Genomic DNA, 12,897 nt, shown 5'->3' with positions numbered 1-12,897 from the left:
AACCTGTTTAACAATTAAACGCATTATTAACAAGTTTGAGGCGCATGGAACAATTTGTGATATTCACAAAGGAAGATCGCATACATCTACAAGTCCTGTTTCATCGGCTCTCGTGTTGGAAAGGTTTGTTACTTCTCCACAGAAGTCTGCTACGCAATGTGCAAGTGAAGTGGGGATTAGCAGTACAAGTGTGCAACGAATTTTGAAAGCTGCTGAGTGGAAAGTTTACATCCCATGATTACTGCACACGATTAATGATACGATCTGATCGTCGAATGCAGTTTTGCGAATGGTAACTGAAGATGAACAATTTGTGATGAAGGTAGTGTGGGTTGATGAGGCCCAGTTTCAACTTAATGGAACAGTGAATCCTCATAACTGCGTCTACTGGGCACCGGAAAATCCGCATGTTCAAGTGGAGAAGATGGTCTGTCTACCAGGGGTTCATATGTTGTGTGGACTATCATCTAGGAGCTTAGCTGATGGTATTGTCACTGGAGAAGTGTACCTCGAAATGTTACGCACATCAATTTTATCAGGTGTACGTGTGCTTTATGGAGCTGATGATGAGGTCTTCTACCAACAGGATGGGGCGCCACCAGACTACCAGCTAGCTGTACGAGCTTTTCTGGATGACAATCTGCAGGGACATTGGAGTGGATGAAGAGGGGTCCTTGAGTTCCCCCACAGTCGCCAGATCTAACCCCTATGGATTTTTACTTGTGAGGAACTGTGAAAGATCAAGTCTACCGACGTAAGTCATCCACGCTGGAGGACCTTCACCAGGAGATTACAGCAGCATGTGCAGCGCTCTCCATTGAAACATTGACTGACGTAGCTGTGGCAACCGCTCGTCATTGCGTTTTGTGTCTGGCTGCCAACAGCGAACATTTTGAACATCTAAAGTAACCATGTGCTTAACTGAAAATAGTACTACATGTGTGATCATGTAAAACAAACACATAATAAATAGTTTTCATTTCTGAAAAAGTGTATACATTTTTTGGCGGACTCTGTAGAACTGTACCATATTGTAGTAGAATGTTAGTACCAGTATTAATGGTTGGTAGTAGCATAGTAGATAGTACTATAGTGGTGGTGATGGTGGTAGAATATCAATAGCAGGTTGTGTGGTAATATGAGTGATAGCAACACACCTCCTGATTTGAAAAGTACTCCCCACTGCTGTCAGAGCTGCCATCACTGTTCTCTGATAGTTGGTGAATACGTTTATTGGGACCATCGCCACTGCTGCACTCTGAATTGTTGTGTGAGCGAGGTGTCAGATTGGCCAAGGGCAGCAGGGCCAGTTCAGACAGATCCTTGTTGAAGAATTCGCCACCTCCATCTGCACAAAAGATTTACTATTGGCTAATACTGCAAGTAGAAATACAATTTTAAATTATGAAGCAACAATAGTAACATAAGCATCAGAGAAGAGAGTGAAAGTAGAATAAATGTGGGGCATGCATGTCACTATCCAACATAACAGTTTTTATTGTAGTCTCATCTTCCATCAAAGATAGTGAAGGTTGGAATTTATAAAACAAAGATCTTAACCACTGATTTCTATGGATGTGTAATGGTGTGCCTCGAACTGAGGGCATTTGGTAACAAGGTGCTTAGAAAAATGTCCGAACCTATGATGAATAGAACAAAGCAATGTGAAGAGAGCTTTATATCTGACTACTTCAATTCAGGACATTGAGTAGCATACATTAGGAAGCTTCCTCTTTCCGCCTATATCACCTTGGGAGCACAAGTGATGTATCTATGTTGCAGACATCTTATCAGATGACAGTCATGACATGTCGGTATTCTTCACTATATTAAACCTCTTACATTCAGAAACAGAGGAGATTTACTGAAGTCAAGCTGTGAGACCTCAGTAAGGAATTCAGTCTGTGTCAAAGCTACTGCTTCACTCCAAAGTCTCCTCAATTTTTTTTATCTTCTTCAGTGCTCTGAGTGTAGCAACTATGAGAAAGCTATGAAGAGACTCTGGACACATTCTTACACAGGTCGATTTACAACAATTTAATACAAGCATTCCAATTGAGAACCAATGGTCTAGCAAACACAGAAAAATAAAAGAAGGGGTCTTGAGATCACGAACTCTCTCAAAGTAATATTCCAGAATTTATCTGCATAAATTAAGAATGAGCTAGAAAAACTAGCCTCGAAGATCGAAACCAAAAACATCTGAACACTAATAGCATAATGAGACACCAAGTGAATATGCAGTTTACTTTCTCTTTAAAATAATAAATTTTGCAATTAGTGGTCACCTTTTCCTTTCTTCTGGCTAAGTGTGGCCTCTAGCTCGAACATCCATTGACACACGGCTGCATGATGAATTGTAGAAAATTCTGGAAAGTAAGCTGCCATCATCTCACAGAAACCTTCCACATCAAAGGCCTCCTCGACACTTGCCTCTGTGCCCAAGTCTTCTAAGATGCTCACCACATAGCTGAGCACAATCTCATCTATTGAACTGCAACAGAAATTACTCTTCTGCGTGAGGCAGGCAGCATCAAGCATTTCAAACTTGTTTATAATCAATTATTTAAAATAATATGATTATTGTATGTATGTATTTATTCACACTGCAATGGGTATATACCCGGTGGCAGTGGTAACTAATTACACTCAATAATGACAATAATAAACTTATTAATTAAAAATACAATTAATGATAATACTAATAATTAATAATAATAATAATAATAATAACAACAACAGGGAACATACTAAATTAAATGAAACGATCACTTAAAATAACATTTGAAATATTCTAATTTGTATCTTAAAACTAAGATCGAACTAAAACCCACGAGTATATGTTCATATCTGCACAAGTACCTTTCAACATTACACTCATTTCGCTGTCAACTCACTCACTGCACTGGAACTACGACACATTTCACTGATTCTATCCTGATTTCACTAACACTTCAAAAACATTTCACTGTTCAAATACTTTGCACTGCCACTATAACCTATACAGCTTCACTGACAGGAACACGTTTCACTTACACAGCACACTTCACTGACACGACATACTTCTTCACTGATACAACACACTTCACTGACACAACATAATTCTTCACTGATACAACACTTCAATAACAACATATCATTTACACCCTTTAAGTACTGTGTATAATTACCGTCTATTAGTAAGGTCCTTAAGCCTATTTTTAAATACATTTTTGGTTGTTGGTAAAGCCTTTAGTAAGTCTGCAGGTAAAGCATTCCAGTCCCTGATAGTACGATTGAGAAAAGAAAACTTTCCAGTGTCCGTCCTCTGCCTTCTTTCCCTCAATTTATATGAGTGGTCGTTCCTCGAAGAGTAATTTGGCGGCTGCAACCTATTTTTTATTTCTTTCCAGGCAGGCTCACCTCTGTATGTTTTGAACAGTGCGCATAATCGAATTCGCGTTCTCCTGTCCGTGAGTGTGTCCCATTTTAATGGTGAATTTTTCCGACAACACTTAAGAGCCCGTTTTTGAATCTTTTCCAGTGTCTTAATATGTTCTAATCTGTAAGGATCCCAACATACAGCACCATATTCCATTACTGGACGTACTAGTGATTTATATGCAATCTCTTTGGATTTATCAGAACCTTTTCTTAGTACCCTCATCACAAAGTGTAACGCTCTCCATGCTTTTCCCGCTGTGTCTGTAACGTGTTCCCCCCAGCCGAGATCGCTGCTAAATGTTATTCCGAGGTATTTACATTTGTTAACTTCCGGAATGGTTTCACCCCCTAACGTATACGATGCGACTATTTTATTTCTTTTCCTTGTAAAGCTGATGGCTTTGCTCTTTAGAGAATTTATTTTCATTTTGTTGGCTATTGCCCAATCATTTATTTTATTGAGGTCATTCTGGAGAAGAGTAGTATCTTCACGACTTTTTATTTCCCTGTATAACATACAATCATCCGCGAATAAGCGAACCCTAGATAAGATATTAACTGGCAGATCATTTACAAAAGCCAAGAATAGAAGAGGCCCCAAGACACTCCCCTGCGGGACCCTGGAAGTAATTTCAATTGGGTTCGATAATTCCTCCCCTACCCGTACTCTCTGAGTGCGACAAGTTAAAAATTCCTTGATCCACTGGAGCACTCTGAAGTCAATCCCCGTTGATTGTAGTTTAACCAACAATATATCGTGTGGGACTACATCGAATGCGCGTGAAAAGTCAATAATCACTGCATCTACTTGGCTATTGGAATCTATTCCGTCTTCTAAATCCTGACATACCGTTACTAATTGACTCTCACATGAATAGCCCCCCCGAAATCCATGCTGACAGTTATGTAACCAATTTGAGTCATCCCAATGCTGCCTTAGATAAGCTGAAATCAAGTGTTCCATCTGTTTGCAAACCACAGAGGTAAGGCTGACCGGTCTGTAATTTTTTGTATCTGAGCGAGACCCTGACTTATAAATTGGCACCACTATTGCATCTTTCCAATCTCGCGGGACAGTACCATTGTTAATTGATATTTCAAATATACGCACTAGATAGGGAATCATGGCTTCCCCTCCCAATTTTAGTACGTCTCCGGCGATACCATCAGGTCCTACTGATTTATGAGTTTTCAATTTAGAGATCCTTCTCCTTATGTCCCTAGGCTTGATAGAAAACTGACCCATATTTTCCACAGAAGCTAAGTGTGGTACTATTGTCCTCATCCCAAAAACAGTGGCATAATAGGAATTTAATTTTTCTGCTTTTTCGCTGTCCTGTACGATAAATTGATTGCGGTCATTTTTTAGGGGGGGGCTCGAATAATTTTCCTTGCGTCGTCTCTTCACATATTTATAAAATTCCCCCCACCCGTTTTGTTCACCTTTGAAAAGTTTGTATTAATTCGCCATTCAATCTTTTCATCATTTTTTATTTTCTTTAGTATAAAAAAAAGAGAAAAACTTCAATATCAATAAATATTGAAGTTCTTTCACTGATCACTTCATAGTTAATATCATCATACACTTCACATGTTATGTTCTACCATTATCAACATCATGAATTTTCAGTGCACATTTTAAAATAAATTTTACATATGGTGTGTGGATAAGCTTCAGGGCTTCTACTGCGTTGTCTTGGTGTTATTGCCTGACGTTTCGACCGCTGTGTTGTGGCCATCTTCAGAGCAGTTGTTGGATAAGGAAATAGTCTGCCAGCTCTTATATATATATATATATATATATATATGCCAGATGCCAGAAGGAGAACCTACGACCTATCACAGCAAGTACTCCTCCCCATCGAGACTACTATATCATCATCATCATCATCTTCCTAACAAGTATTAGGCCAAGTGGCCTGTTACGGTCTCAAACTAGAATTTTCAGTCCATCTCTTCTTTGGACGGCCTAGAGATCTTTTGCCATATGGATGGTAATGAAGCAGTGCTTTTGGAATTCTGCATCGATTCATTCGTTCGAGATGACCCTTCCACTGAAGTTGATATTTGCTGATGAACTGCATAATGGGTTCTATTTGAAGTTCTTGCATTAGGTCCTCATTTTTTTTATGATCCCAGCGAGTATATCCAGCTGTTGCTCTCATAAACCTCATCTCACTTGCTGTTATTCTACTGACATCTTTATTCTTCACAGTCCACGCTTCGCTACCATAGCTTAATACTGGCTGTGCTAAGGTTTTATACAAGCCTATTCTTGTGTGTCTTTGTACTAGTGAGGGTTTCATGATTTTATTAATGATCCCCATTGTTTTATTATATTTACATATTTTTTCAGCAATATCTACTTCATCATAAGGGGATAGTGTATAGCCAAGATAAGTGAAGGTATTTACTCTTTCTATTATTTTATTATTCAAACAGATTTTGCTTGGTACAGGGAATTTCCCACAAAATGACATGATTTTCGATTTTTCAATACTAATTTCCATGTTATATTTTTCACTGACCTTCTTTAAATTGTGTACTGAATGTTGTAAATCATCTTCAGTTGATGCCATGAGAACTAAATCATCAGCGAAAAGTAAAGCATCAAGCTGCAAATTTCGATTAATTGGAATAAATCCATGTCGTGTCTGTCGCCAATCTTGAATGATTCTATTTATATATATAATAAACAGAAGTGGTGAAAGGCCACAGCCTTGTCGTACTCCACTATAAATGGGTCGCCACTGTGAAAGTTTATTGTTGCTTCGAATTGCTATGATGGTTGTTTTATATATATTGTAAATATTTTGTATAGTCTGTTGAGGTACTTGATCATCTGCCAAAATCTGAAGTAATTTATTCCGATTGACTTTATCAAAAGCCTTTTTAAAGTCAATGAATGACATATGCGTTTCTAAATTAAATTCTCTATGTTTCTCAACCAGTAATTTCAATGCGAAATATCCATCACAACAGGATCTTCCTCGACGTAAACCATTTTGTTCCTCACTGATAATATTGTCGTAATGCTTATTGAGTTTGTTTTTCAAAATATTTGCATAAATTTTATATCCTGCGTTAATAAACTTATTCCTCTATAATTATCCGTAATTTTCAAATCTCCTCTCTTATGTATAGGAATTACAATAGATTTAGTCCAGCTTTCGGGAAATCCTTGTCCCTCCCAAATCAAATTTAAAAATCTCAAAAATCTTTGTAGAAATGTATGGCTAGCATATTTAAATAATTCACTATTTATTAAATCTTCTCCTGGAGATTTATTGTTTTTCAATTTAGCCAAGACTCTTTGCAGTTCATCCATAGAAATTGACTCCAATAAAGGATTAGTTGAAAATGGAAGCGTGAGAGATTGTCTTGATGTAGACCATAGTTGTTGAAAATACTGTAACCAATTGTCCTGAGAAATAACATTTATTCTTAGATTATCTTTTACTTCACAATTTAATTTCTTAAGACTTTTATAAGTCTGTGGTTGAGGCCAAGTGATATCATTTTCTAAGTAGAGACTACTATATATATATATATATATATATATATATATATATATATATATATATAAGAGCTGACAGGCTATTTCCTTATCCAACAACTGCTCTGAAGATGGCCACAACACAGCGGTCGAAACGTCAACCAATAACACCAAGACAACGCGGTAGAAGCCCTGAAGCTTATCCACACACCATGTTCACCAGCCGCGGAAGCCTACGCGAACACTTAAATTTTACATATGTTTTTATGACAAGTTATGTATAATATTCCAAAAATTTTACTGTGTAAACACAGCCTCAAAAGAAAACTAACAACAATTCATCAACTTATTATTTCTAGGTTCTATCACATATGCACAGACTCATATAAGCAAATTGTTTATTTTAAGACTCATCCTTCTACAGAGTTTGCATAATTCCACATGAAAATGAGTATCGATCACTAAAAATTTACCATCAGCCAATCCAAAACAAGTGGAAATAGCAATGCACAGAAGCATAGCGCGATGCATGTAACAATGTTCACTCAATATAGGCGCAAATACTCTTTATGACAAATATGAGAATTAACTGACAATATTAACTAAATTATGATTTCATTGACACATTTTCATAAAATTACTAAACAATATATGTTGCTGAGATTTTCCTTACAGGCTGAAGGCTGATCTTCATGACAGCAGACAAACATGTTTATAACATTAAGTGCTCTGAAGGATATGGGCTAAAATTGAAAATTAAATTAAAGATTTATTGGACACTGAAAGATTACAGCACTATATATAAGTGGTTTGAGCATCTTACAATGAAGGAAAATTGGAAAATGAAGTATAAGTCTGAAGACTATGGGAGTCCTAGAACCGAACAGAAAGATCAAGTAAAGAAAATGGCATGGAAAATGTGAGAAAGTAAGACTTAGATGAGGGTTTTTATACCTTACTTTTCCCTCATAAGATACGAACTACAGGAAAAAATTAATAAAATAAAGCTAATTGCACTAGCAAGTGGATTAATTCCATACATTCTAATTTTAATTACCTCAGTTACATAACAGTTTCTCACCAAACATACCACAGTTCAATCCTCGACATCTCTTATAAAAACATTCTTCTTATTGATCATAATGTAATTTGATTAATTGGGTAAAATTGTATACCTAGAAAGTTTGAATTGCTTAGTGGTATAATCAGGGCTTGAAAAAAAATTACTTCTCTGCTCGTCTGTGAAGAGTGAAAATTCGAACTTGACAAGTGGACTGACTTTTTAATTGCGCTACTGTACTCACAGTTCAACCATGCTGACTAGTGAAATTTTTGCCTGACTGGTGAGTCATCATACAATTTTTAAAGCCCTGGATATAATACCAGTAAATAAGATTGTAATAGATACTGCTCCTTCTAGTTTATTGTGAAATGATAGTGATGGAAAAAACTACAGTGAGAAGGTTATCTCTGAATGCTCCAACCATTCACCTTCCACTATTGTCAGCTACACTACACAAACAATATCCGAGACGTAATTTTGCAGTATTATCACTTCTATGGATCTATTATATAGTATTATACATTACTTTCATAAAGATGTGTTGACAAAATTGGTCCTGCTGTGATTGGATATGAATAATTTGCTGGTGAAGTAGTAGTGAGCTCCTAGTAACAAAATGAGTTACTGAAGGTAGATTTCAAATTGTCAGTGTAACACAAATGCGGGGGTGGAGTCCAAACTATCCTAAGCAAAAATGACAAGTTATCAGAAAAATGACAAAAACTGATAAAAAATTTGATGCTCCTAGTGCTTGAATATTTTATTCCATTGGATAGTTGAATTTATTTTGACACATCTTACTGTAAGTATTTAAAGCTATTCTGCTTGTTATATAGATTTAATGAACTTCGTGTTTTTCAAACAGATCTAATTAAGACTGGAGAATAAATATACACTTAGGCAACATCAAAGAAAAAAATCGAATATACACGGACTTGCAAAGGTTAAATTAAAACGTGAATGGAACAGCTTAAAAATTTTAAATACAACTCAGTCTTTTTTTTTATAGATTTTAGTTTCTTTTTCATAATAAATTAAACATACTGAATATGAGCGACTCTGATGCTTATTTTACACGATTAAAAATATTTTCCAGTCAGAATAAATCATAATCCTTTCAGGGGAATTTTTTAATTAAAAATTCTGTACCTCTGATATTACTCCAAAAATTCATTATTCCTTTTATAGTTATTATGGTATTACATAATATGTTCAAGGATGGCACAAAAAAACTGACAAGAAGGGTAAGTTTCTGAAGTTATTTTGTTAGAAGAATAACTTAGATATGATGTAATATAATGTACGTGCTACTTAAAAAAAGTGAAATACTTTTTAATAATTTGAATTATTATCAGATAAATCAAACTGCTGCTACTCTTAGCCCAGGTCTACTGGACCTAAATGGAAATGGTCCTGGGCAAAGCCAAACAATAAGAATGAAATCACATCTGATCACTCTTTGTCGTTGGTGCTGTTATTTGTGTGGTGTTACCATACTCAGATTTCAGCTGATTCAGTTATTGGTACAAAATCTCTGATGCTGTCAACATATAATATCTGGATGCCAAACAATTACACGGACAGGTTATAAAACCAGACAACAATGTATTTTACTTCATTAAAAGATAGCACTCAAGTATTCTCTATTACACAAAATTTGCTAAGTACATAAGAGAAAACTTCTCAGTCAGTCAGTATTAGTGACAGTGGTTGCATTTCAGTATTACTCACGTGCCCTCTGGTCAGCCATTTTGGTAAGTAAAAACGACCTCTATTATTGCCTATATTGCAGCCTGATTAGCAGCAATAAAATACCAAGATCTATATAGCCACAGTCTCTAGCAAAAGGCTTTTCTAAAGACTCTGGCAATGTCCACTAGGATACAATTTTTTTTTTAATATGAGAGGCTTGTATAATGATAAACTCTCTGAATTAAAAAATATTATTACCTGCTCTCAAGTGGTTATTTGTGGAGTGTTCAAATTCGGCGCTATTACTGACAATCCAGAGTACTTCCAAATACAAGGCTATCAAACATACCTTCTCCTACGTATGGCAAGTAGCATCTGAAATTTTTATTGTTGTGAAATCATCTGTTGTGGTAGATTTTAAGATTAGGAAAGAGCAGGTGGATCACGACAAGTCAGAAGCTGTGGAGGTAAATAACTGGAAGAGAAAATTTCACAAACTAATTTTTCTCATCTATAACCCACCAAGAAACAAACCTGATCTTTCACGGTTACAGACTTCCTGGAGCAGAGGAAATATTCTGTATGGAGACTTAACTGCCCTTTCCACATTTGGAAATACTCCAGTACGGATTCTATCAGGAAGATTGTTAAAATTTATATAGGACTATATTAACAAACCTGGTTAAATTTATTGAAAATGACTCTCATATACAGGAAGAATAACGTATTCAGATGTTATACTTGCACACTAGCAATAGCAACTACAATAAATCGTATACTAATGCCCGCCTTTCGACAATTCGGTCACGTGTGATGTATTTTTTTTATGTATCATAAAAAACAATCTCGTGAAATATGTAGAACAAGATGGAACAAAAGAAAACCAGACTGAAGAGACTATACTAAAGTTACTGACTCCCTTAATAACTGAAAACGTTATTATGGATTCAAATGTTGATTGCTCAACTAATAATCTAAAGAATACATTACTTAAGTGTGTTCCAATAATGATCCCCTGTGTCCCTTCTAGGACCAAAAACTCCATAAACTGAAGCAAGAATAGAACAAAGCCAGAGAAGCTGTAGAGGTGGTCGGAAATCACGCTAACATAATGAATTTTAAACAAGTCAGCAAAAGTTAAAAACAAAACAACTCTCGTCAAACAGTATCGTTCGTAAGTTTTTAGTAAGGACAATGTTGAATACATATTGATTTATTTCAAAATATAATAATGAAAAAGAAGAGAAAAATAATTTAATAAAAAAGGGAAGTAATTTAATATATTGTGAAAAAGGGAAACAACAAACTATTTGAATGTGAAAAAAAGCGGGCCTGGGTTCAAATCCTGGTTGGGACAAGTTACCTGATTGGGCCTTTTGTCGAGATTTTCCCTCAACCAATTGAAACAAAATTGCTGGTTAACTTTCGGCATTGGATCTCGGATTCATTTTGCTTTAATTTATTCAAATATCATCATTACCACAGCCTAGTTTAAGTTCATGGTGCAGCATGCTGTATTCGTATAAGAGCATAGCTATTCAGTGACAAATATAATTTACAGAACAGGAATGACAAGCACAATAAGCCTTCGGGCTGCTCCTCTGCCAAAAACAAAAGAAAAAAACACTATGCCAAAATTAGTAGCAATTTCAAACCAAAAAAATCAAATGAGAAGCTTCGCAAAACACTTTCTCCATCCTGTAATTGTGAAATAGACAGCCAACTTTTCTGGAACAATATTGAGTTTCAAGAACATTCTCGAAATTATTCGAAAGAATAATAGCAAAGAGACTTCGCTCTACTACAGCGTGAATTTGTCAAAGTGTCGTTCAGGTTATTACGAGATTCACATGGGAAATATTAAGCATCGACGTCCAATGATGAAAACAAGTCATAGCAGCGACATATCTGTATGTCACGAAACGACATATTTATCTATGAAGCCTTTATGGCTTAGGGATTGAACTCTTTTTCTTGCTACAAAGACCAGGCTTCAAATCTCTCTATGTAAAACGCACACATGTAAAGTTCATACAATTATTCCCCAGCTATTCCGAAATGGGACTTAGACTCTGAACAGCGACCAATTTCCGTGTCGAAGAGTGTACCTAAAAATGAATAATTTAATATCCAGTATTCAAGCTGAACAGGTTACTCATCTTTCCCAAGAAATCAAAGATGGTTTCCAACGAAAGCAAAGTTCTCTGGCAGTGCTCATAGATTTTAAAACAGTCTTTGATAGAATCTGGAGATAAATTTTATGAAACTATGCTTATCTAGATGTTTATTTACAATCATTTCATCCATTCTAAACCACAAATTTATAAGGGGCAAACAAGGCAAAGAGTTCCTTAGGGGTCAGTTCTGAGTCCCTTTCTTTTTAATATCATGATTCATGACATTATTCCCCTTATTGAATCCATACCCTTATATGTTCCTCTGATTGAGGTTCTGGCTGATATGTACATCTATCATCAGGCAGTACATATCACTTGACGATATGTGTCGGAGGAAGAATAAATGTTTGTATGCATCTGAAGTCTGACTTGTGTAATATGTAGCTAGTCAGCGATGTATGCAATGGAGGGGGAAAGGAACTGGCCACCCTATCTCATTATCTTCTGGCCTAGTTGCCTCATAAGTGGTGCCTTCTTGGTATCACATGTAAGGTTCAGATCTGTCTTCGGACAGTTGACTAAATAACAACTCTTATATGTTGATGACCTCGCTATATGAGCAACAAGCAGCAATATTAAACACTGAAAACTCATATAGCCTACAGCTTGTCCTATAAAAACTGAAAACTGGCACTTGAAAACGAGTTCAATATAAATTCACAAAAGTCAGAATTCGAGATATTTACACTTTCCACAAAATCCCATAAATTAAAATTGAAGTATAACAATGGAAATCTTATCGTACAGAAAAAGCGATGTCCTCAGAATAAAACTGGACACCAAGTTCAATTGGAACACATTAACAAACAAATTGATCAGGAAGGACTTCAAAAGGTTGGAAATCTAAATGGAGACAACTCAAGGTATTTTAGCACTGACTTATAAATTCTTAGCACAGCCAGTATTAAGCTATGGTAGTGAAGTGTGGACTGTGAAGAATAAAGATGTTAGTAGAATAGCAGCAAGTGAGATGAGGTTCATGAGGGCAACAGCTGGATATACTCGCTGGGATCATAAAAAATATGAGGACCTAATGCAAGAACTTC

The 12,897-nt window shown here is 36.0% G+C and overlaps 1 protein-coding gene across 2 annotated transcripts in view; it reads right to left on the bottom strand.

Annotated features, from left to right (window-relative positions):
• Positions 1 to 12,897, bottom strand: part of LOC138701499 (CUE domain-containing protein 2) — a 58,752-nt gene that overhangs the window by 33,701 nt on the left and 12,154 nt on the right. For both annotated transcript variants that reach the window (XM_069828449.1, XM_069828450.1), the window contains exons 3-4: positions 2,289 to 2,494; positions 1,158 to 1,348 (exon numbers count right to left, since the gene is read on the bottom strand). In XM_069828449.1, the coding sequence (XP_069684550.1) occupies positions 1,158 to 1,348; positions 2,289 to 2,494 (397 nt within the window). The remainder of the gene's footprint in view (positions 1 to 1,157; positions 1,349 to 2,288; positions 2,495 to 12,897) is intronic.

This window comes from Periplaneta americana, chromosome 6, assembly GCF_040183065.1.
Source record: "Periplaneta americana isolate PAMFEO1 chromosome 6, P.americana_PAMFEO1_priV1, whole genome shotgun sequence".
NCBI lineage: Eukaryota > Metazoa > Arthropoda > Insecta > Blattodea > Blattidae > Periplaneta > Periplaneta americana.
Note: the sequence above shows the minus strand (reverse complement) of the source record. Positions and strands in the feature narration are given on the sequence as shown.